Source organism: Pan paniscus, chromosome 1, assembly GCF_029289425.2.
Source record: "Pan paniscus chromosome 1, NHGRI_mPanPan1-v2.0_pri, whole genome shotgun sequence".
NCBI lineage: Eukaryota > Metazoa > Chordata > Mammalia > Primates > Hominidae > Pan > Pan paniscus.
The window spans coordinates 69682078-69709119 of record NC_073249.2 but is presented as its reverse complement, the minus strand read 5'-3'; the positions used below and the strand labels follow the sequence as shown (position 1 = coordinate 69709119).

The 27042-nt window shown below is 36.0% G+C and overlaps 1 protein-coding gene across 6 annotated transcripts in view; it reads left to right on the top strand.

Annotated features, from left to right (window-relative positions):
- CEP350 (centrosomal protein 350) overlaps positions 1–27042 on the top strand; it is a 165773-nt gene that overhangs the window by 103390 nt on the left and 35341 nt on the right. For 3 of the 6 annotated variants that reach the window (XM_055110972.2, XM_055110970.2, XM_008978379.5), the window contains exons 23-29: positions 843–1039; positions 1623–1807; positions 2288–2375; positions 10078–10224; positions 12975–13132; positions 22867–23066; positions 26313–26524. In XM_055110972.2, coding sequence (XP_054966947.2) covers positions 843–1039; positions 1623–1807; positions 2288–2375; positions 10078–10224; positions 12975–13132; positions 22867–23066; positions 26313–26524 — 1187 coding nt within the window. Of the gene's footprint in view, positions 1–95; positions 189–842; positions 1040–1622; positions 1808–2287; positions 2376–10077; positions 10225–12974; positions 13133–21628; positions 21752–22866; positions 23067–26312; positions 26525–27042 lie in introns of all 6 variants that reach the window. The other 3 variants (XM_055110960.2, XM_034941717.3, XM_034941709.3) reach the window with 2 other exon arrangements.

Here is a 27042-nt window from a genome sequence, read left to right as displayed (position 1 = left end):
GCTCTGTCCACTGAGCAAGTGCAGAAGCAGTGATACACCTGTAGTAACAAGGACAACTAGTGCCTACAAATTCTTTCTTTCTTTCTTTTTTTAAGAGACGGGGTCTTGCTCTGTCACCCAGGCTGGTCTCGAACTCCTGGCCTCAAGGGATCCTCCCACCTTGGCATCCCAAAATGCTGGAATTACAGGTGTGAGCCCCTGTGCCTGGCCCCTAGATTGTGGTTTCTAAATATCATTCTTTAATAAAATAAATAAGAGCTCTTTGTAGAAATGGCTGATTCTAGGGCTGTAGGGAAAATACAGTTTGAGCCTGGAGTATCTTGTAGTACCAGAAAGGGAAGAAGTATTCAATAAAAAAAAGGATGCAGGACCATGGCAAAGGCACACAGGAACCAAACTGAAAGAGCTGTCATATTCTAATTAAGCTTGGAATTAATGAGTTTTTTAAAAAGATATTTTTACTTGCATTTCTTTGATTGATAGTAATGTTAAACATTTTTTTCACTTTTACTATTTATATTTCCTTTGTAAAGCATCTGATCTGGCCTTTTTTCATTTTTCTATAGGTGCATTAGTGGTTTTCTAATTGATTTGTAAGAGCTCTCTAAATTTTTTACAACATTAATCTTTATATGTCTTAACCTAATATTTCTAGGTATTTTTAGAGGCTTTTTCTTGCTTGTAAGGCAAATGAATTTTGTTTATTATTTCATGTCTATTTATTAGTGATCAATTTTATGAATTTATGTTGGATTGTCCCATAAAGAGGCAAAGGGCTATTAATTGAATACCTACTGAGAACAATTATAATGATAAAATCTACTTTCTCCATATTCTTTTAGACTCAACGTCTATTGCAACAGAATATTCTCTGAAATTTGATGAATCCATGACAGAAGATGAAATAGAAGAACAATCATTTCGATCATTACTACCTTCAGAGAGTCACCGCAGATTTAACATGGAAAAGAGAAGAGGTCATCATGATGACTCTGATGAAGAAGCTTCTCCAGAAAAAACTACACTGTCTACTGCCAAGGTGTGTTTCACTTTATCTGTGGAGGTAAATGGTTGTGGATATGTTCTCTCAAAGATATGAGAAAACATTTTGTACTTATCTCATTTGTCAGCTACTAGAATGATTTTTCTAAGATATCAGTTTTATTTTGTAGTTTTCCTATGAAATCTGGTTTCACTTTCCTTACAAAGTACAATACAAACTTATTTTTTGGAATGATATATAAGGCCTTTGAGGATCTGAGCCAATATTATCTCTCTAGCTTTTGTACTTGCTTCACTCTTCTAATACTTTATTCCATTTAGAAATTTACATTCGTTCTTACCAAATTGTAATCCTCTTGGTTAAGAGGAACAAATTCTTACCCACTTTGTATCCTTGGGACAGTAATTGGCTTGCAGTAGTTTATTAAAATTTTATTGGCTGAATAAATTAGCAGATGAATGTTAATCTGCCTCATGTGCCTTTTTAAAGAATATTCTCTTACATTGTTGGTGGCCTTGTTAAATACATAGTTTGTTTTTGTAAATGCATACCTCTTTTAGTGGAATTAAGTACCAAAAGGTTAGATAATGATAAACAAGAAAGAAACCATCTACTTTAGGAACTGAACATGCCATTCTCAGGAGGACAAGATAGCTTTTCTAAATTTACTATGGAGATGGTTCGACAGTATATGAAAGAGGAAGAAATGAGGGCAGCTCACCAGTCTTCACTCCTGCGTCTCCGTGAAAAGGCCTTGAAGGAGAAGACTAAGGCTGAGTTGGCCTGGTTAGAGCATCAAAAAAAGTAAGTTCTTTTGAGCAGTTTTCACTAATTTCTTCATTCATAAAATGGAATGCTTTATATTTTAAGATTTTTTTGTTTCCTCATTTCATTTGATTAGAGCAACCCAGTTTCTCAAGCTAGAAATAACGGCAGTCATACTTGATTTGTATTTCTTTCAAGACCTCCTCCTACCCATGTAACATTTTCTTTGCATTCCCCTTTTATCACTTAACTGACTGTAATCTTATGTTGTCATATGATGCAATATTGTAAATTTCCCCAAGTCCTTCTGTCTCCAGAGGACACATTCTAGGGCTTGCATATACCTCAGTGAAATACTTATTTGGATATTAATGGTTACGGCTACATGTAGCAACTGCTTTTCACATTTGAAAATGTTAAATTGGTTTGTAGACTTTTTAGTAGTCAAGAATTCTTGACATTATTCAGGTAAGAGAAATTTAATCAAATCTTTGTCTCAATGAAAAATATTATTTGCAGACATCTACGAGACAAAGGAGAGGATGATAAAATGCCCCCGCTCCGGAAGAAACAGCGTGGTTTGCTTTTAAGGTTGCAGCAAGAAAAGGTATGTTAGGGAAGGCACCCCTTTAGGACAGCTTATAAGGCAAGTTAGTTTGTGGAATCTATTATTTTGCCTGATTTCTTTTCCTTATCATTGCCTTAAATGAGATTTAGTTGATACTTCCACTGTTTATGTTCATACTACTATAATTATAGGGGTTGCTTGGTAATCTACTGTATTTCTCCTAAATGAGGATTGTGTGTCACTGCTAAATTAATAAAATACACAGGCAAACTTTCTACCTTCATGTAGTAAGTAGAAGAAAATACTCTTTTGAAATACAAATTTTAAAAATTAAGATATGTGTAAAAGAATCTATTTGGATTAAATTTTAAATTATTGTTTCCCTAGACTTTCATGACATATTAATTACATATTGATAAATATTTTGGCTTAATGGACTTAGAAAGACCTCAGTTTTGAATTCTGGAGAGGCAGCATGGTGGTGTAGTGGTAAAGAATTCAGGCTCTGGAGTTAGATTTCCTAGGCTAAAATCCCAACTTTACCAGTTGCTGGTTTCATAACCTTGAACAAGTTACTTAACTTCTCTGTGTCTCAGTTTCCTCATCTGTAAACTGAAGATAATAATAGTAACATACTTTATAGGGTTGTTTTAAGAAATAAGTGAGTTAATACATAAAATAAACTTAGAGCAGACTGTGGCACAATGGTAAGTGCTCAATAAATATTAGTTGCTATTATTTGAATTCCAGCGTTGTCACTTGAAACTGTGTAATCATGGTCAAAGTTTAAGTAACTCTCTGAGACTTAATTTCCTCATCTGTAGGAGTGGGATTATACTTCATATGGTGGTTGTGAGGATTAAATGAGGTAACATATGTAAAGTGGGTTTCACTGTGCCTGGTAAGTATTCAATAGATTCCAGTTTTTTTCCCCATATTAACCTGTTGTCAGGTGCTAGCTACTGTGTTAGATGATTTAGGAAGCTAATTATCTGAATTATATATTGGCTTATTACTTAGTTGTATGTTTATCCCAGGAAACATTACAGATAATATGAATTTGAATAAATTCTGAATTCCATCTTTTTTTTTTTTTTTTGAGACAGTCTCGCTCTTTTACCCAGGCTGGACTGCAGTGGCGCTATCTCGGCTCACTGCAAGCTCCGCCTCCCAGGCGCCATTCTCCTGCCTCAGCCTCCTGAGTAGCTGGGACTACAGCCCCCACCACCGCGCCCGGCTAATTTTTTTGTATTTTTAGTAGAGACGGGATTTCACCATGTTAGCCAGGATGGTCTTGATCTCCTGACCTCGCGATCCGCCCTCCTCGGCCTCCCAAATGCTGGGATTACAGGCATGAGCCACCGTACCCGGCCTGAATTCTATTTTTTAAAAAATAAGTTGTGTCTTTTTAATCCAAAAAATTGGTTTTCAAATAAATTAAAATTTTTTCTTAGTTAAAATAAGTAAATAACTTTCTATAATGTTACACAATAGCTTTCTGTTATAAAATAGAATAAAAATAAGATTTATAAATTTATCCCTCATTCTGTGGGGTTTCTTTTCACTTTCTTGATAGTATCCTTTGAAGTATAAAATTTTTCATTTTGATACATCTGGTATTTTATTGCATGCCTGCTAATAACATGTTTTTTGTTTTGATTAGTTTGAAAATGTATTTGTTTCACCTTTATTTTTGAAGGATATTTTTAATAGGCATAAAATTATTTTCTTTCAGCACTTCTAAAGATATTTTCCATTATTTATTGCTTTCCATTGTTTATGTGGAGAGGTCAGTTATCTTAATCTTGTTCTTTTGAAGGTTCCTCTTAAGATTATTTAAAAATTATCCAATTTTTCAGTAGTTTTACTATGATGCATGTAGGCGTGGTTTCCTTTGTATCCATCCTATTTAGGATTTGCTGAGCTTCTTGTATCGGTTTTTTTATTTAATCAGTTTTTCAGAAACTCTCTCTTCATGTATTGCTTCTGCCCCCCCCCCCTTTTTTTTTTGAGACAGGGTCCCACTCTGTTGCCCAGGCTGGAGTACAGTGGCACGATCTCAGCTCACTGCAACCTCTGCCTCTAGGGCTCAAGCAATCCTCTCACCTAAGCCTCCCCTGTAGCTGGGACCACAGGTGTGCGCCACCAGTGCCAGGTAATTTTTTGTAGAGATGGGGTTTCGCCATGTTACCCAGGCTGGTCTTGAACTCCTGGGCTCAAGTGATCCCCCCACGTTGGCCTCCCAGAGTACTAGGATTACAGGTGTGAGCCACTGTGCCTGGCCACTTCTACCTCATTCTTTTTCTCCTTTCCTTCAGGGACTTCAATTAGACATAGGTTAGACCTTTTGACCATTTGCCACATCCCTCTCTTCTGTCTTGTTTGTATTTCATTCCTTAAAACAAATTAAAAACTAAAAACACTGTGCTTCAGTTTGGAAAGTTTTTATTGACCTGTCTTTGAGTTCATTAGTATGTCCTCTACTTTGCCCAGTGTGCTGCTAAGTCTATCCAGTGAGTTCTTAATTCGATTTGTTTTCTTTCTATAATACCCAATTTTATTCTTTTTAAAATAGATTTTGACTCTGTTGAAATTCTCTACCCTTTAATCTACTTTTCTTTCTTTTTTTTTTTTTTGGAGATGGAGTTTCACTCTTCCTGCCCAGGCCAGAGTGCAATGGCGCGATCTTGGCTCACTGCAACCGCTGCCTCTCGGGTACAAGTGATTCTCCTGCCTCAGCCTCCTGAGTAGCTGGGATTACAGGCGTCTGCCACCACACCCAGCTAATTTTTTTGTATTTTTAGTAAAGACGGGTTTCACCATGTTGGCCAGGCTGGTCTCGAGCCCCTGACCTCAGGTGATCCACCCACCTTGGCTTCCCAAAATGCTGGGATTACAGGCGTGAGCCACCGTGCCTGGCCTACTTTTCTTTTTCTACTTATTATCCATAGTTATTTTAATGTTCTTGACTGCTATTTCTTCCCTGTCTGCTTGTATGTGGCCATGTGTGCCTCTATTATTACTATTGTCTGTTTTCTTTTTTTTTTTTTAAACTATCGTATGGCCCCTTTTCTTTGCATGCCTAGTAATTTTTTTGTTGAATACTAGTCACAGTTATATAAATAACTGCAAAGGCTCCAGCTGATGGTCTCTTCCCCCAGAGAGGATTTATCCTTTCTTTTGCTATTTTATTAGAGTTTTCTTTTGCTATTTTATTAGAGTTATCAACTGTTCATCTTAATTCATTCAAAGATTGTGCTGGGTTAGGGTTGGGTTGTAGAGTTGGTAAGCCTCAGTCTACTTCTGGTCTGCATTATCCCTAGGTTGGGGCTCTCCAGGGATTCACTGGAAACCCAGATAAAACTTTTTACTCAGCACAAGAGACTGGGGATTTCTGCCCTGCTTTTGAGACTTTTCTGGGTTAACTCCTTAGCCCTCTATGTGCTACTTCAGAACTTGACAACTGCTTTGAGGAGAATGTGAGTTTGAGATCTCCTGAGTCTCCAGTTTTGTCACTGTGGCTCTGTGCAGATGGTTAGAGTGTTGACTGGTGTAACCACTTTGAGTTGAGAGCAATTGCCACTACCTGGTTCAGTTGAGGACATATATAATATATGACTCAGCAGTTCTGTCTTGGTATATATCCTAAAAAAGCTTTCACATATGTGCAAGGGAAAATGGAAACAACTTAATTTCTTCAATAAAAGAATAGATGAAATAAAACATATTCTTGCAAGAAAGTATAATACTGCAGGAAACTGAATGTGTTAGATATCAACACTGTCTATAGAGATTTCTGAAATGATAGTAATTTTCTTTATCTGTGTTGTCCAATACTGTAGCTACTAGCCACATGTAGCTAGAAGCCGTCATATTGGACAGTGTAGCATGAGATCTTCATTTATCAAAAACCATAATGTTCTTTTTAATAGAAAAGCAAGATGCAAAGAATATATACAGTATTATACCAGTCATATAAATTTTTTTAAAGTAACCAATTAGTAGTATATGTTCTGTGGAACCACTCATGCATCAAAAGCAAAAAACCACATATAGGAATGATACACTTCTGGGGAAGAGAGGAAGGAGGAAGAGATTGGCATGGAGTTTGGTTTCATCTGTATTTATCTATTTATAGATAATAACATTTGAAACAAATGTGCAAACTGTTAAATATGTTTAATGCCAGTCGTAGGGATATGAGTGACTACTTTTTCTTTTTGTAATACTTAAGAATTTTTAAAGTAAATATGCAAAATATACTCTTTGATCCAATTGGTTACCCCTGAAAAGTTGCCTTATATGTTGAAAAAACCAAAGTGTAAGAATATATGTGCTAAGATATTTCTTGCAACTGTAGCAGTAAGAATTCTTTTGACTGATAGTGAAATGGCTGGCTCTAAGCAATTTGGTACAACCGTATCCAAAAAAGAGAGACCATATTTTCCTATGTCTTATTCGTTTTACCCTCCCTGAAGTGACATTCATAACACATAAAAATAACCATTTTAATAAAGTGAATAATTCACTTATACCATTCACCATTTTAAAGTGAACAATTCATTTGTACAACTTCATGAGTTATTCTTACAAGAGGGGCAAACCTGTTTCCCAAGTATTCTTTAGAAGTTGTCTCTTTTTTCTTCTAGGCTTGAATTGGGTGAATTTATACATTATTTAGTTCAGAAACTCAGGCCTAAGTTAGTGGAAGTTTCAAAACGTACTCTGTGAAACTCTGGCCTCTAAGACCCTTTCACAGGTCTGGAAGGTCAAAACTATTTTCTTAATGATACTCTGTTATGAATTTGCCCTTTTCACTGTGTTGACATTTGTACTAAATAGTAGAAAACAATGCTGAGTAAAACTGCTGGTGCTTTATCACAAGTCAGTGGCACCAAACTGTATTGGTAATTTTCTTATTCTTCATGCCACTTACTTGCAGTTAAAAAAAGCAAGTTTCATTTAGAATGTCCTGATTGAGTAGTAAGAATTATTAATCTTATTGTCTTGAACTCTTGAGTACATGTCTTTTTTGTATTCTGTGTGACAGAAATGGGAAATCCATAATGAGACATCTTTGCTCGATACCAGAATATAGTGATTAATTCAAGAAGTATTTGTGCGCTTGTTTGAATTGTGAGCCTTTTTTTTTTTTTCATGGAATAGTATTTTTACTTGAAAGAATGATTCAAGGCAACCTGTGCTAATTCGGATTTGAGTGTTTGACAAATGTTTTTCTTAAAAACAAAGAAAGTATCCCTGTCACTTCAAATAAATAACTGACAATGTATGTTGCCAATGATAAAATTCAAGCTTTCACACAAAAGTCAGGATTTTGAAAATTTTCTGTTGCCCACCCAAAATAATTTTTCTTTTGAGATTAATGGTGATATTCATGAGTATAACTGTTTGATATTGCATAATGAAGTGTGTCAACATTTAGAAAATCCACATAACTTAGTGAACCAACATTTTCCCAGTGACCAGTGCACAATGTTAAAAAAAATCAAGCTAGACGATAAAGAGATTTGCAAAACTCTAAAATGTCATTCTTTTCACTAAATTATTTTTTGTTTTGGAAAATATAGTTACTTTCTTTAAAATGTACACAATCATTATATACTCATTAGGGAATGAGAATAAAGAGCAAGTAATATATTTGCTAACAATGTATTTAGTGTTATAAAAAATGGTTTGATGCTCAGAGTCCCCTAACAGGGTCTCAAGACTTCCAGGGATTTCATAGAGCACACTTTGAGAACTGCTACTCCAGAAAAATTTATAAATGTGCCCAAGAAGACAAAATGTATAAGGCTCTTCACTTACAGCATTGTTTGTACAATAGTGAAAAATAAACAACAACCTTAAAATCTCACCATATGGGGTGGGCACAGTGGCTCATGCCTATAATCCCAGTGCTTTGGGAGGCCAAAGACAGATCACTTGAGGCCAGGAGTTTGAGACCACTCTAGGCAACATAGCAAGACCCTGTGTCTACAAAAAAATAAAATAAAATAAAAATTAGCTGTGCATGGTGGCACGTGCTTGTAGTCCTAGCTACTTGGGAGGCTAAGGTGGGAAGATCACTTGAGCCCACGAGTTTGAGGCTGCATTGAGCCACTGTACTACTCCAGCCTGGGCAACAGAGCAAGACCTTGACTCTAAAAAATTTTAAAAATAAAAATAATCCCACCATATATGGGTAAGAGATAAATATATGGTTCTCCACTGTAATTTTATGCAGCATTAAAAGGCGTAAATTAGCATGATGAAATATCAAAAGTGATATCTAGTAAAGCAAGATTTAAAATATATACATATGATATTTATAAAATATTTTTAAACATACAAACCAAATAGTATATCTTTTTTTTTTCAGATAAGCACAAATATTTTTAGAATAATTTAAAAAGAATGTGCTGGAAGGATAGATACCAAACCCATGATAGTTGTTACCTCTGAGGAGTTGGGGCACAAGATTGCAGACTAGTTTTATCTGTAATGTTTTATTTCTTTACAGGATTAAAGACTAGGAGAAAATATAACTGAATATTAACAATTGTTAACTTGGTGTTTTGGAAATGTAGATGTTTATAAAGCACTTTTTTGCATTTTAAGGTAGTTTCAGAAAAATCTCAATGATTAAAATAATTATAACTAACAAATTTTAATGTGTTTATTATGCTTTATTGATAAGAAAACATTGATTGATTGATTGATTGATTGATTGATTGATTGAGACAGGGTCTCACTCTGTTTCCTGGGCTGGAGTGCAGTGGCATGATTTTGGCTCACTGCAACCTTGACCTCCTGGGCTCAGGTTGATCCTCCCACCTCAGCCTCCCAAGTGGCTGGGACCACAGGTGAGTGCCACCACGCCTGGCTAATTTTTGTGTCTTTTGTAGAGGTGGGGTTTCACCGTGTTGCCCAGGCTAGTCAACTCCTGGGCTCAAGTGATCTGCCTGCCTTGGCCTCCCAAAGTGCTAGGATTACAGGTGTGAGCCACCATGCCCAGCCAAGAAAACAGATTTAAAACAAATTTATTTTTTAAAAAGGATTATCTGTTAAATTTTGACAATTATTAGCAGTGAAGTGTATTATCTTCTGCCCACATAGCAACTGAAAACAGTATTCTGTGTGGAGAGATATTGGTACAATGTAGTCTTAAATGTTTCTGGTAGCATTTGTAGACAGGGGCAGTCCTTTTTTGAAAGCAATTTTAAAAACTGTTTTTAAGAACCATAAAATGATTCATTGTCTTTGACTTGTTTATTTTACTTTTAGAAATCTCTCCTAAAGAATTAATCCATGGTATGAAACAGCTATGGGCATTAAAGCATTATTTGAGATAGTAAAACATTATAGGGGCCTAAAAGTTTAGCAATAGAATAATAGTTACATTAATTAGTTTACTTGATAAGCAGCTATTAAACTAGTAAGTGTAAACGTTGAGTAGCATTATGGAAAAATGCAAAATATATGTTATGTTTTAAAATGGGATATGAAATTATCAATCTAATTATAATTTAAAATTAGATCATATTAAATTATTTTAGAATGGTGGGATTATATATGATTTATTTCCTCCCTCACTATTTTTTAAACTTTTCAGTATTACTACTTTTATTATAAAATACTATATGGATTTATTTTTAATATATGTGCTGATTTTTTTTTAAAATATTACTTTGGCCTTGTCTTCTCCCAATCTTAATCCCTCTCTTAACTCTTTAAACCTTAGGCAGAAATAAAACGTCTTCAAGAAGCCAATAAGGCAGCTCGGAAGGAAAGACAGCTGATTCTTAAACAGCAGGAGGAGATAGAAAAGATCCGACAGACCACCATAAAACTACAAGAGAAGTTGAAGTCTGCAGGGGAGAGTAAATTGGTAAACTACATGAAGTTATTATTTGTTTTCTGTCTTATTTTGATTGCCGGTATCTAACCCTGTCTCATGTTCTAAGATAATATTCATTCAAGCAGTATGATACAATAATGAACTAGGATAAAGTTCTATGGATGGGCCAGTCTTAGTCCATTTTCTGTTGCTATAACTGAATACCTAAGACTGGGTAATTTATAAAGGAGCAAAATTTTTTCTTAACAGTTCTGGAAGGTGAGAAGTTCAAGGTCAAGGTGCCACATCTGGTGAGGGCCTTCTTGCTGGTAGGGACTCTCCGCAGAGTCCCAAGCGGTGATGCAGGGCATCACATGACAAGGGGGCTGAGTGTGCTAGCTCAATCCCCTCTTTCTTCTCTTATTAAGCCACTAAAGTCCAACCCTCATGACATCATCTATTTCTAATTACCTTTCAAAAGTTCTACCTCTCAAATACCATAGTCTGATTTCCCACTGTCTTAATGTTACAATGAGAATTAAGATTCAACATGAGTTACAGAGGGGACAAACATTCAAACCGTAGCAATGCCCTAATGTATAGTGAGAGTTTTATTTTTTTCCTATGGAATATTCAAATTTTGAAAGGGCCACATAGTTCTTATACAATATTAGTTTAATTTAGAATATTTTTCACTTACAAACTAAATTGGAACAGAGGGCTTTGCTCTTATTTATCAATCCAAACAAATTCTTCAGAATTAATGGGGGAGACTGTTTTACTATTTACATGATACTCATTTTAGCTATCCAACTTTAATACGATGATACATGATTCAAAGGAGATATTAGACAAAAACAAAATTTGAAACTTTTTTTTTTTTTTTTTTTGGAGACACGGTCTCACTCTGTCACCTGGACTGGAATAAAATGGTGCAATCACAGCTCACAGTAGCCTTGACCTCCCAGGGGTTAGGTAATCCTCTCACCTCAGCCTCCCGAGTAGCTGGGACTATAGGCATGCACCTCCACCCCCAGCTAATTTTTTGTATTTTTTATAGAGATGGAGTTTCGCCATGTTGCTCAGGCTGGTCTCCAACTCCTGGGCTCAAGCAATCCATCTGCCTCAGCCTCCCAGAGTGTTAGGATTACAGGTGTGAGCCACCATGTCCAGTGGACCTATTCTAAGGTACTATAAAATGTCAATGTAGGGCTGAGTGCCGTAACTCAAACACCTGTAATCCCAACACTTCGGGAGGCCTAGGTGGGCAGATCGCTTGAGCTCAGGAGTTTGAGACCAGCCTGGGCAACAGGGCGAAACTCCTAACTCTACAAAAAATATAAAAATTAGCTGGGCATGGTGGCATACACCTATAGTCCCAGCTACTTGCGAGGCTGAGGTGGGAGGATTGCTTCAGCCTAGCAGGCCAAAGCTGCAGTAAGCTGTGACCACACCACTGCACTCCAGCCTAGGTGATAAAGCAAGACCCTGTCTCAAAAAAAAAATCATTATAGTGTGAGAAAACCCAGGCTGTATAGCAGTATAATTTTTAAAATTCCTAATATGCTCTGCTTTGATTTTTAAAGTAAACTTTAAATTTTGAAAAAATCTCAAACTTACAGAAAAATGTCAAACAGTACAAAAAATTCTATTATCCTGAGTTATCTGAGAGTAAGTTGCCAACAAATTAACATTGATACATTACTACCACTTAATCTGCAGACTACCTGAAAGTGGGTGCCCTTCTCATTCCACCTGGGCTCTGACTCCCCAAGTTGGGCTATTCCCATCTCCTCACACCCTCTCTTCCTTGCCCTCTTTGGACTCTGGCTCTTGTGCTAGGAAGTTCTCTGTGGTAAGGCCATCCTCACTGTGCTTGGGCTTGCAGTTGTGTGTGGGGGTCACTTCCATGTGACATTCTTGTTGGCCTTCTTGGGCTCTGATTTCCCTTACCGGCCACCCTCCTGCATTGGATGCCCTCTTCATCCTACTCAGGTTCTGAGACCCCACTCTTGCCCTCCTGTGTCCCTCAGCCCCTACATAGATGCCTGCCTTGCTCTGTCGCATCCAATGACTATAAGACTTAACTGTTCAAGAGGAAGAAAGGGAAGCTCAAGGGCTCTACTTTTTTTTTTTAAACAAAATAAAAACAGTCATTACTGTTGCTACCCATCTTCCTGAAAAGTTAGGAGAATAAATGACTGTTTGTGGGGAAAACATACTAAGCAATTAAAGTTTTACTTTTTGCTCATCAGAAATAATGTATTGATTAATAGTTTCCAAATGTTTTCTTTACAAACTTTTTTAATTTTTGAAAACATTGTTTTGCATAAGGAATATTCAAAGGAAAAAACTCATGCCCTAGTATGATTAAAATAAACGTTACATCTTCCAGTCATTCTTTGTGTCTGTACATACATGTTTTATATAGTTATAGTCTAATTTTTTTATTCCTTTTGAGTGGTCCAACTTTGAAATCTCAGAGAGGATGTGCAGATACTAGATTACTAATAGCAGAAGCTTTTTTGGATTTCTTACATTTCTTCTTTTTAAAAATTATTACATGTTGTGATATTCTCTTTTTCTCTCTATATATAAATGGTGGTAAAAATATACATAATATGAAATGTACTAGTTTAACCATTTTTAAGTGTGTGATATATTTTGTCCTTTATTATCTTATTTTCAACTATTGTTATAAACATTGTATTGTGGATAAACTTAATTTTGAATTGACAGTATTATGATGGCTTCAAGGTCCTATTGAAGTCCAATACAATTTTGCCTCTTTTTGTTTGCAGGACTCTCATAGTGATGATGATACAAAGGATAATAAGGCAACCAGTCCTGGTCCAACTGACTTGGAGACCCGCAGTCCTTCTCCCATTTCAATCTCCAGCGGTGAAACTAGCAGCATTATGCAGAAACTGAAGAAAATGAGAAGCCGCATGGATGAAAAGTATTTGTTTTTTATAAATATCTCTTGTTTAGTTACATTGAAAGTAGTACAACAAATAACATTTGTAATAATACTTCACTAGATTAGATTGAGACAAAATATTTTATGGATTCAGTAGCATTTTAGCAGAATTGTTAGATTAACCTAGAAGCCAATTAACTGTAGATCTTATTTATAAAACAATTTTAATACGAACAGGTTTCTTACTTTAAAAAACCGAAAAACAAGGCTAGGAGTGGTGGCTCACACCTATAATCCCAGCACTTTGAGAAGCTGAAGCAGGAGGATCATCTGAGCCCAGGAATTCAAGACCAGCCTGGGCAACGTAGTGAGACCCCGTCTTTAAAAAAAAAAAAATTAGCTGGGCATGGTGCCATGTGGGAGGCTGAGGTGGGAGGATCCTTTGAGCCTCGGAGATCAAGGCTGCAGTGAGCTATGATTGTGCCACTGCACTCCAGCCAGGGTGACAGAGCTAGACCCTGTCCCCCCCCCCAAAAAAAGTATCTGCACATGTACCCATAACAAAGTTTTCCCTTCTTTTATTGAAAGAAAGACATTTCTTTCAATAAAATTTCTATAAAATTTTAATTTTATAGAAATTAAAGAAATTTTCAATAAAATTTCTTTCTACTAATTTGGGGAAGCAACTAATGGTATATCCTGACGTTTCATCCTGTGGCTCTCTGGCATCTCTCAGGCTTATTCAAATAGATGAAATTTTAACCTGGTGAGTAGGTATGAGTTCCTTAGCTGAAAGCAGAAAGGCTGAAATTTTCCAGGAATGTTGATTTGAAAGTCTTAACATTCTTCTAAAATAGTTCTAAGAATTATTTTGTAAAGACTCTTAAAGAAAGCTACTCCAACTTAGATGTAGCTCAGTTGTACATCATTGTTGACCATATAAAATGAAATTTATGTGAGACTTTACTCTTTGGGGTGTATATTTAATTAAATACGGTTAAAAATTAGCTGCTTGTGGACTCTATTCTTGCCTCTGTAACCTCCACCCCATATCTAGCTTCCTCGAAACCCATTAAATATGGAAGAGACTCATTAGAAATTTTTGCTGACTACCATTTTAAATTCGCAATTTGAACTACTGCAGATCGAATTTAAGTTTTAACTTGATAACCTTTGGCAGTATACCACACATCACCAAATATAATAATGCTCTATGTTTATATGTTAAATCAATCTGTGATTTAGTTTGTTTTGCAACAGTCAAGAGTTGTAAGTGAAATCCTTACTTTCTGTAGGTGCAGTTCTATATTGGCACTTCATTGCAAGAAAGGCATTTCGTAACTTAAAAATACCTAAATTGATTATGAAAATAAGTCTTAAAAATACAGTTTTTAAAAATTAAAAATATAAGAGGTGAAACCAAATATTGACAAATATATGAATGAATGTTCCTTTTGGATGATTTCCATGGGATAGACTGATTAAGGCTTCTTCAAGTAGGAATTTATTAAAATTTAGATTAAAGATGCTTTCTTCCTTTCCTGATAAAAGTTTCCAATAGCCTATATGGGCGTACTGTATTGTTCCAGCAGTCTTTGAATTCAAAATTAGAATAATCTCTCATAGATTTTTATCACTAATTTGACATTGTAGATCTGCCACAAATGTCTTTGAATGGTAAATGTTGGGGGAACACAGTGTCAGGGTGATTTCTTCATTGATCCCTTGCTCTTCTATTTCAGTAAAATCTTCATTGCCAGTCTCTAAGAATGATATCCTAATTTAACCACCTTTGTAGAAAAAACTTAATTCTAGTCTGACCTTGAGGTCAGTTAGTTTCTGGGATGCTTATTTCAGATTTGATTTAAAGCTTTAAAAATCCTAAATAACAAGTTTAAGTTTGGATTTATTGACTTTGTTCCAAATTTTGTTAATTATTTTCATAGACTCCAAAATATTAATCACCTAGAATTTTTGTATTATTCCTCTACCTTTCCTTGACAAGTATGGCAATTGATTTTTGAGAGATTTGTCAAGGAGAATAGGCATTGGAGCATTCAGTGACTTTTTGATCTGTTTGAGGCAATGAAATTGTGTTTGTGATAGGAATAGAGTAAAGGCAGTAGTGGCAAAGAAATGTTTGAATGATGGTGCTGAAATCTGAGGATGAGGCCGGGCCTGGTGGCTCACGCCTGTAATCCCAGCATTTTGGGAGGCCGAGGCAGGCAGATCACCTGTGGTCAGGAGTTCGAGACCAACCATGGCCAACATGGTGAAACCTCATCTCTACTAAAAATACAACATTAGCCAGGCCTGGTGACACATGCCTGTAATCACAGCTACTCTGGAGGCTGAGGCAGGAGAATCACTTGAACCTGGGAGGGGGAGGTTGCAGTGAGCTGAGCTCATGCCGCCATACTCCAGCCTGGGCAACAAGAATAAAACTTAGTCTCAAAAAAAAGAAATCTGAGGATGAACTAAAGTATTTTCCGAAATTGGTGGTGCATAGGAAAGGAAGAATATTGTTATATACTATTTTTTGGTCTCTGAAACAAAGTAATGTGAAAACTAGCTTTTAAATACCATTTATATTACCGGAGCACCATAGTTTGATCTCCTTCAATGATGTTGGGGTGTCAGCTCAATAAATAGGGAGTCAGTTAATTTCATAGTCATTTGCTATGGTAGACACCTAACAACAAAATCATTTGAACCTCTGCTACTTCGTGAACAACAAAATCATTTGAACCTCTGCTACTTCATGACTAGGAACTTAGTTGTTCCATAGATTTGCAAAGGCAGTCATTCCTATTTTATTGTTATAAATCACCAAAGAGTAGTCGTCCTTCTCAGTAAGTTTAGCTAGTTTTTAGGGGGAACCTTTTCATTTTATAACTTTCTGAACTCTGATTATATGACAGATATTTTTCTGAAGTGATCATATCATTTTTGGCTATAGTGAAAGATTTCCTTTTTTAATATTTTACTGAGACAGTAATGCCTTCGTTGAATATTAAAAACCATATGTTATATTCCTAACATATGGCTTTTCTTGACCTCTTTGTTGAGTAGACATTTTATAAATGTCGTATAATTTCCATTTATCAGTATAGTAAAAAGCAAAAAATAATATTCAAAATGTGAAAGACATTAATAATAATGAAAACATGTTTGCAAAAGACATACAGTAGATCTAAGCCATGAACTGAATAGCTCTCAATGTTTTTGGTTTTATTGTTAAGTGAAATCTGAGTTTTATTACTGTGAGGGATATTATTTACAATTTAAGTGGATTGCATATAAACATGAAACAGATATTCATGAAAAAACACCATGCAATTGACTGTTCCTGTTTATGGAACAAGTGAAACACTGAAAGAATGGTGTTTTCTTCATCTTTAAGTGTTTCATTACTTAAAATAGGACACTGCATTTTTTCTTTCATTTGTTAACAGTAGCTTCTTCTTCCATATTATTTATTAATTATACACTTACTCTCTCAGCAATTGTTTATTGATTAATGTGTGAGTATGCTAAGTGCTGAGGGATACCAAGATAAATCAGACTTAAGCCCTGTTCTCAAGCTTAGAGTGTAGACAGAAAAAAGAATGAGGGCAGGTTCACATAGAGAAGTATATCTAGATCAATTGTTAAGGAAGTTCAGAAAAGAGAAATTCTTACTGACAGTATGATATATGTCAAGGACATTTTCATGGATGAGTGTACTTTTTAAAGAGTCTCACTATGTGGCCCAGGATAGGGTTGGATTCAAACTCCTCAGTACAAGTGATCCTCCCCACTCAGCCTCCTGAGGGAGTTAAATATACTGTTGAATTAGTAAGTACTTTCAAACATAAAAAGAAGGGGCAGAAAGTATTTAGCTATTTTTTGGTTTGGTCATTCATTGCAGACCGAGGTAGCATAGAAAGATGAAGCCTTTAGTCACAAAACATTTTAAATACTCCTTTTACACTTCCCAGTTGGCTTACAAAACTGTTAAAGGAGAAAAATTAATGTATTTGGTTTTAAATGATTGATCAAAAAGTTAAGCAAATAAATATTTTATGACATTTCTCTGTCCAAAAGTACTTATTATAGTGTCTGATCAATGTCGAAATCTTCACCATTAATCTGAATTTTAAAAATGAAGGATTTTCAAGAGAAGGCTTTTGATATTCCATTAAAGGAGATATTTTAATTAGATTGTCTTAAATAATAATGTTAAATAGCATTGCCTCAAATTGAATAGAAATTTCTTAGACAACATTCTAGTCTATGTGTAGTAGCTGAATAAATCCTGATAGTCTGATACTTTGTTTTTATTCTCTGCAGGAATTCCTAGGTCAGGAATCATGTGCTGTATTATTTTGTTTACTTAGGTGTATGTAAATTATTAGATAATTTTAAGTAATAGAATAGATTTTGCTATAGAAAATCAGACCTAAGCTACATTTTCTTTTCAGTCAGAACTATCTGTATCCTCATTTATCCTCCTGTTTTTATATTATTAAAGATGCTAAAGTACTCAAAAGAATCCATTTTAAAATGTAAAGCACTATGTTCCATTTTTAATTATAACAGTAATAGAATTAAAAACCCAGAAGGAATAAAATGATTTAAGGTACTAAGTTTTTGTAAGTTTTATTTTGGGAAGAGTAAAAAGTAGTGTTTTAGTTTAGCTAGGTAGTCTCACTAGTTTGGGGATACATAGCATTGCATAAGGATTCACTAATAAAGCAGCAATAATTTTCTTCAAGGTCAGTACAAATAGAGCAGTGATTCTTAACTTTTTGGGGATGTTGAGTTCGCTTGTAAATCAGATGAATGTTTTGGAACCTTGCCTCAGAAAAATGCATGTACACACATATATACAACTTTACATGCAATTCCAGGATATCCATGGACTCCTTGGTATTCCAATGGAGAAACTAATGATAATGGAAGCACAGTAACATCCTAAACAAATATAGAACTGTAAATGTTTCTTCTGTGAAGGTATTAAGATTTTGTTTTCGATATCTTTTATAATGAAAGGATTTTTAGACCTAGGAGTTCCACTTAAAATTTAGTTTATAATTTTATTCAAATTATAGAATGATTTTATAATCTGTTAGAATGCAGGCGACAATTATATCAGCTCGGTGGGCAACAAAAGGTCTCATTTAACGTCACATGGTCTAGCAGTCACACGGTCTAGCAGTCTTTTGAGGTACAAAATAAGTGGAAATATTCCAACGGAGAAAGAGTCATAAAATGTTAAAATTGGAAGGGCTCTTAGGTAAGCCATAAAATAAAGTCCCTTTGTTTTACATGAAGAAATTGAGGCCCACAGAGTTTATGTAACTTTCCTCAGGTCACACACACACAGCAGAATGGCAGAGCTGAAACTAGAACCCTGTTCTCCAGAGTTCAGCTAGCTAAAGTCAAAGTTAAGTTAGCGTATCTGCTTTCAACCTCATAGATTTTTTTAAAACCTAAATTGATGACTTAAAGTTATCTTCATTAGAAACTGATCCTTCTAAATAGTATTTTGTTGAAATTAGCAAAGTGCTAGATGGCTAATTACTGGAGTTGAATAGCTGTACAGAGCAAGTTCAGAGTGTGAAAGTGTGACTTTAAAAGTGAATTAAGGCCAGGTGCCATGGCTCACGCCTGTAATCCCAGCACTTTGGGAGGCCGAGGTGGGCAGAACACGAGGTCAGGAGATCGAGACCAACCTGGCCAACATGGTGAAACCCCATCTCTACTAAAAATACAAAAATTAGCTGGGCATGGCGGCGTGTGCCTGTAATCCCAGCTACTTGGGAGGCTGAGGCAGGAGAATCACTTGAACCAGGGAGTTGGAGGTTGCAGTGAGCCAAGATCATGCCATTACACTCTAGCCTGGTGACAGAGCACGACTCCATCTCAAAAAAAAAAGTGAATAAAGCCGGGCACGGTGGCTCATACCTGTAATCCCACTATTTTGGGAGGCCGAGGAGGGTGGATCACCTGAGGTCAGGAGTTGAAGACCAGCCTGGCCCACATGGTAAAACCCCGTCTCTACTAAAAATCCAAAAAATTAGCCGGGCGTGGTGATGCGCGCCTGTAATCCCAGCTACTCAAGAGGCTGAGGCAGGAGAATCTCTTGAACCCGGGAGACGGAGATTGTAGTGAGCTGAGGTCGCACCATTGCACTCTAGTCTGGGCAACATGAGTGAAACTCCATCTCAAAAAAAAAAAAAAAATTTAAAAAGTGAATTAAGCTGTGCGCGGTGGCTCAGGCCTGTAATCCCAGCACTTTGGGAGGCCAAGGCAGGTGGATCACCTGAGGTCAGGAGTTCAAGACCAGCCTGGCCAACATGGTGAAACCCTGTCTCTACTAAAAAAATAAATACAAAAATTAGCCGGGCATGGTGGCAGGTGCCTTTAACCCCAGCTACTTCAGAGACTGAGGCAAGAGAGTCGCTGAACCTGGGAGGTGGAGGTTGAAGTGAACCGAGATGGTGCCACTGCACTCCAGCCTGGGCAACAGAGCAAGACTCCGTCTCAAAAAAAAAAAGAGCGAATTAAGTACTCATTAATTCCTTAAGTTCAAACATTTTAGAAACATAATGATTTCCATACTAGACTAAATCTGTTGTATATCTTATTCTTGTCCAGTGTTCCGTTACCATCAGAGGACTTGTTGGGGAAATGCCTTGACATCAATCAAAAGCATTTTGTATTAGTCGGCATTTATGTCTCCATCATTCACAATTTTTATTTCTTTCCTGTGTAGCATCTTGAAGGATTATTAATTCTATTGTGAAGTAATGCTCTTTCATCTCAACTTTATTCAACGTTTAAAGAGCACTCCTATAAGGAGTGTATTTATATTTACACTCCTTATATAAGGATGTATTTATATTTAATAAGGAACATGTTTATGGAAAGAAGTTCTAACTTTAAGTTAAACTTTTCTTACTCTGTTTTTTAAACTATTTTCATTTTCTATTAGTTATTTCATTCCTCATTCCTAAACTAGAGCTTTGGAATATGCTTAATCTTTAATAGAGGAAAATTATTGGTCTTTGTGTTGGGCTAGAGAAAAAATTTAAATTGTATATTTTTAAAGTTTATTTCACGTGTTCCAATATTATTTTACTTTTTGTACTAGGTCATGCATGCATTTAGCAGTTATACACTTAAGAGGGTGGGTGATATTTGAATGTTATGAATAGATTTTTTGAGCCTTTTGCCAAGTGCCTTTGTTTTGCATAATATTTTGATAATTGGCATCAAAATAAGTTTATTGTACATTCATAAAGAATGGCAAGGAAGATTGTAATGTCTTAACTTGAAATTTAGCAAAACTGTTTTTCTTGAATTTCAGTGCAGAAAATCAAGGCAATCCAGATATGAATATGTGTGTTTTTGCGTGTGTGTATGTGTGTGTAAGTGAAGGGGAAATGAAATACTAAGTTATATGTGAGGAAACAGACACTAAAATAGTCTGTTGTCTAAAAATACACATAGGCAAGATTATACATAATTTTACAAATCCAAGTGAATGGCTGGATTTATACCTAGATTTTCTCACTTCTATGACATACTGATATTACTCCTTGCCCTTCCAAGGCAATAAATGTTGCCTTGATCTACAAGTTATTGTCATGTGCATGTGAACAGGAGCATGCTCTGTCAAAGAGAATTAACCTTTCCAAAGGTACTACTAGACTTTTTAATCCACACACACACGCACGGATCTATTTATTATTACAAAAGAAGAAAATATGTTTTTTTCCTGCTTTTATAACTGTAAAATGGAATGTTCTTCTTACCTTTAACCTTATGATTGAGCTGTCCATATCAGTTTTTTTTTCTACTGACTATTTATTGGGACTAGCTCACTTTATTAATTATGCATCCTGATATCTTATAGAATGGGTAGTGTATTTCAATATTATTAATTAAGTGGGCCTTTGTTAGATATAAAGCAAGATACCTCCAGTAGGTCCTGTTAGCAGTAAGTTTTATATTGTAGAGGTGAACAAGGTATTTTTGTGTAAATCAGTTTACTAAATTGTATTATTTTCAAGCTAGATTGTGATGGTAAGGTTAAGTAAGGCAAATGTAATATTTTAAAATACATGATGAGGTACAGATTAAAAATCACTTGCTCAGGATTACATATGTGTGTAGAGTTGCTGATATACTAGGTTCATGGCCATAATTGTTGTACTGTCTGTTAAAGCTTAATTGAAAACTAATTTAGTCCCACAATGTACTTCTTATTACTTTACTTACAAATAAGTAAATTTAACTGAAAATATAGATGGTGGTTAAGCAACATATGAGAAGAAAGGCATGTTTATTCAGGAATCATTGGTAAGATCTATAAAAATACACTTTTAAAAGTGTCACACAGAGTGTAATGCCTGCTTTAACTGAGTCACTTATAATGTTCTTCAGGAAGCATATTAAAAGTTCTTCACTCAGCTCTTACGCTTTCCCTTTCTCATTCTTCCTGCCTCTTGATCTCTTGTTTTTAAAATCTTCCTCCTTATTTTGTAGACACTGCTCTCCTGTTCACTACTTCTTCTCTGTCTTTACGTCTCATCACTGGGCCTCTCTCAGTGTCTGTTTTCCCAACCTTCATCCCAAATTCCAGCTGTATATCTACAACCAGTTGGTCAGGTAACTTTGCACCTTTTTCAGTGCACTCTTTGATAGAGCATGCTCTGTTCTTTTTGTTTGTTTTGTTTGCTTTTCTCTCTCTCTCTCTCTCTTTTTTTTAATAGCCTGGAGGCCTCTTATCAAATGTCCCATAAATTTTACCTTTTGTTTCCACATTGATTTGACATGATGATTGCTCAAGAAGTAGAGTGACAGCTCTTCTTGTGCTTTTTAGTAAGTGTTTGTGCGCTACATGTACGCATTTTTCTTGGTTAGCTACCACTATAGATGTAACACTAGTAATGTGAGCAGCCCACATTTTATTTAGTTGTGGCATCTACATTTGAAGATGGTTTATTAGTAGCCTCTAAACTAAGTAATTTTTCCTAACTCAGTAATTTCTCCTAACCCTCTGGGCCTAAGATATCATTGGCTATTTAAGTTCAGAAATCAGGTTAAATTGAGAATTTGATGCATCCCTTTACTCAAGTAAATAAATAGTTACATTTATATGCATAAAACATGGACTGTGGTACTCAGTGTTCTCTCCATGAAAAAAAGATTTACCACTTGACATTGTATCTCTTAGGTAATGAAGAAACAAAACTCATTAGACCTGAAACAAAGCCAGGCAGAAATTTAAAATAAAAGTAAAAAAGGGACATGAACATATTTTTTGTTTGCTTGCTTGTTTTGGGGCTTTGGGGTTTGTTTTTTATTGTTGTTTTTGGTATTTGTTGTTTCGGGTTTTGTGTGTTTTCTGGTCTGAGCCTTCAGAATACATTCCTTACATCTTCTGTTATGGAAAAGAATAACCTACAAAAAATGAATATCTAAATATGAACATTATCAATTATGGTTGTCTAGATATTCTGAAGGTTTTTTTCCTGAATATACTGTTATCTTTCCTTTGCTAACTTTACAAACCATTATGAGTAAAACATAAATTCCCTCATTTTCTGAACAAGTTGACTCATGAAAGCTTCTATTATCTCAAGCTTTTTTCAGAGAGAAGAGTAGTATGAATATTCTGCTTTTGCACAGCTTGTTGATAAGGTGGTGAGTGATAGAGCTCTCAAAGTGATCTCTGCATATAGGTTTTTTCTCTCTAACTGTTCTTCATGGTGTGACCATAGGTTTCTGACAAAGCGGGAGCAAAAATTAATGCAACGGCGACAACATGCAGAGGAGCTCCTAGAGTGGAAGCGACGTTTAGATGCAGAAGAAGCAGAAATTCGTCAAATGGAAAAACAAGCTTTGGCTGCCTGGGACAAAGAATTAATAAAACCCAAAACTCCTAAGAAAGAACTGGAGGACAAGAGAACAGAACAGAAAGGTAATAAATACTAACTCTGTTCACACTACAAACTAAAGCCTAACATAATTAAAAGATATATTTCATTACTTTTAAAAATGCGAGGCTGGGCGCAGTGGCTCACGCCTGTAATCCTAACACTTTGGAAGGCCAAGGCCAGAGGATCGCCTGAGGCCAGGAGTTCAAGACCAGCCTGGATGACATAGCAGACCCCGATTCTACAAAAAATTAAAAAATTAGCTGGGTGTGGTGGTACATGCCTATAGTCCTAGCTACTGAGGCAAGAGGCTTGCTTGAGATCAAGCTTACAGAGAGCTATGATCAACCCCACTGTGCTCCAGCCCGGATGACAGAGTGAGACTCTGTCTCTAAAAATAAAATAAAATTAAAATGCAAATGATTGAGGTGATGCAAATGATGAGAAAGATGATATAACCACAAATGCTGGAGAAATTAGAAAAAAAAAATTGTGGCCAGGCGCGGTGGCTCATGCCTGTAATCTTAGCACTTTGGGAGTCCGAGGCAGGTGGATTGCCTGAGCTCAGGAGTTTGAGACCAGCCTGAACAACACAGTGAAACCCCGTCTCTACTAAAATACAAAGGAAATTAGCTGGGCGTGGTGGAACACACCTGTAATCCCAGCTACTTGGGAGACTGAGGCAGGAGAATTGCTTGAACCCAGGAGGTAGAGGTCGCAGTGAGCCAACATCGCACCACTGCACTCCAGCCTGGCAACAGCGAGACTCCGTATCTCAGGGAAAAAAAAAATTGTAATAACTTTATTCCAATACAAACTTGAAAACTTAGAAAAAATGGCTAAATTCTTCTAAAAAATACAACTTACCAAAGCTTACTCAGTAAGATAAGAGAACCCTCCTGATTCTTTCACCAGTAAAGGAATTGTACCCCAGTAACTAAGCATCTTTTTACATAGACCTCATCCATCTTTACCAGTATACTAGATTAAAGGCGGCAGTTGGGGGGAAACCTGGTATTATAGTTCTTTACTTTTCCATAGAATAGAAAAAGAGACATTTCTCAACTCATTTTATGAGGCTAGTATATAAGTTTGATGTTATGTCCATAAAAGGACAGTATCAGAAAAGGAAAGGCCAATCTTACCTATCCTGAATTATGTATTAGCACACCAAGTTCAACTATATATGCAAATCCTAATACTTAATGACAGAGTAGGATTAGCACACATTAAAAAGTTGATAATGTGGTGAATTACCTTACCCAGATTAAAGGATAAAAATTGATCATCTCAATGGATTCAGAAAGACATTTGATAAAATTTAAAAAGCATTTGTGGGCCAGACACACCTGTAATCCCAACAGTTTGGGAGGCTGAGGTGGGTGGATCACTTGAACCCAGGAGTTTGAGACCAGCCTGGGCAACATGGTAAAACCCCGTTTCTACCAAAAATAAAAAAATTAGTTGAGCATGGTGGCACACACCCGTGGTCCCAGCTACTCAGGAGGCTGAGACATGAAAGTCACCTGAGCCCAGGAGGCAGAGGTTACAGTGAGCTAAGATCATACCACTGCACTCCAACCTGGGTGACAGAGTGAGACTCTGTCTCAAAAAAATGAATCAATAAAAATAAAAAGCATTTGTGATAAAATAAATAAACCTCAGATCATAGTAGCCATAGAAAGGAACTTTCTTTACCTGATAAAAGGTATTAACAAAAACGAAAAACCAAACCTATAATAGATACCGTACTTAATGATAAAATATAGAAAGTTCTTTTGGATTTGGAGATAAGACAAGGAGGCTTATTTTTAGCTCTGTTCAGCATTGTGTAGAGGTCCTACACAGTACATTTAAGGCTAGAAAAAGAATTAAAAGCTATAAGGAGTGAGAAGAAGCAAAATTCTCATTACTTACAGTTAATAAAACTATACACATAGGTAATCCAGAATTTACATGTTAATTATTACAGTTAATAAGTGAGCTTAGCAAGGTTTCTGGTTATAAAATTCATATACAAAATTCAATTGCATATCTATACATCAGCAAAAATTGATTAGAAAAATATATTTTTTTAAAAAGATACAAATAGAAACAATATATAATAGAAACAAAAAATATGAAGTACTTAGGAATAAATTTAACAAAAAGTGTACAAGATCTTTATATAGAAAAATTTAGAATTTTACTAGGAGACATTAAAGGAAACCAAAACAGCCTGGGCACAGTGGCTCACACCTATAATCCCAACACTTTGGGAGGCCAAGGCACATACATCACTTGAGCTCAAGAGTTCATGACAAGCCTGGGCAACATGACCAAACACTGCCTCTACAGAAATATTAGCCGGGCATGGTGGCGCAGGCCTGTAGTCCCAGCTACTTAGGGGGCAGAAGCAGGAGGATTGCTTGTTCCTGGGAGGTCGAGGCTGCAGTGACCTGTTCGTGCCACTGCACTCCAGCCTGGGTGACAAAGCAAGACCCTGTCTCAAAAAGTAAAAAAAAAAAAAAAAAGCCAAAATAAATGGAACATTATTCCATATTCACAGATTCAGTGTCATAAGATATTAATTCTCCTTAAACTGATCTGTAGATTCAAGACTATTTACATCAGAAACCCAGCAAGGTTTCTTCATAGGAAACCTTTGTCAAGCTCATTAAAAAATTTATATGAGGCTGGGCATGGTGGCTCACGCCTGTAATCCCAGCACTTTGGGAGGCCGAGGTGGGTGGATCACCTGAGGTCAGAGTTGGAGACCAGCCTGGCCGCCATGGTGAAACCCCATCTCTACTAAAAAGACAAAAATTAGCTGGGTGTGGTGGCATGTGTCTGTAATCCCAGCTACTTGGGAGGCTGAGGCAACAGAATCACTTGATCCCGGGAAGCGAAGGTTACAGTGAGCCGAGATCATGCTACTGCACCCCACCCTGGGCAACAAGAACGGGATGCCATCTTAAAAAAAAAAATAAAAAATTACATGAAAGAACAAGGACCAAAAAGCAAAGACACTACTAAAGAACCACAAAATGCAGAAACTTACTTTACCATACATCAAGACTTCTAAGGTGTAGTGATTAAAATAATAACATTTGCACAGAGAGAGACAAATAGACTGTGAAATAGATAACCCAGAAATAGATCTGTGCATCTGTGGAAGCTATGACTCTCCTGTTTGTGGGAGGCAAAAATGCAGTAAGTAATAATATGCTAAAAACAATGTTTATTAGTGTAATTTTCCCATTGACCAAGATTGTATCTTTTTTTTTCTTGTTTTCACCTTCTCTGTCTAGAAATAGCAAGTGAAGAGGAATCTCCAGTACCTCTGTACTCTCATCTAAACAGTGAAAGCTCCATTCCAGAAGAATTAGGCAGCCCTGCTGTTGAATATGTACCATCCGAGTCTGTAGGACAGGAGCAGCCAGGGAGTCCAGATCACAGTATACTTACTGAAGAAATGGTTTGTTCACAGGAACTAGAATCTTCTACCTCTCCTAGTAAACATGTAAGTTAATGTATATTTATATCTTAAAGATTCTCTAGAAAAAAAACTGAAAGCTATGTTAGCAGTTATATTATTGTAATTAATGACAGTGTTAACTGTCACCATACTTGTAACATATAGGATATAACATTTGAATAGAAATAAAGCTTTTCATTTACAAATATATGAATTTTGGCATTAGTGAAGGTTATAAAATCATTTGCTATCAAGTCTGTGAATATTGAGGGAATAGGAACTTCTAAAGTCTTTATGAAAAACAGTTTGTAGGAACAACACAAGTTCTTTCTGAAATTTGTTTTTTCACATAACAAAAACAGTAAGATCTTAAACCACACCAGAGTACCTTTACTGTAACTGAATTAATAACTTATGTATAACTCATAGAATAAAAGTAATGGTTTAGCCTCTTAAAGGCAGGTCTGAAACAGTTATTGATTTTAAATTAAGATGATGGCCATTATTAAACTAAGATTTTCTACATTGTCCTTAATCGTGTACTTTATAGAAAAAAAAAACTA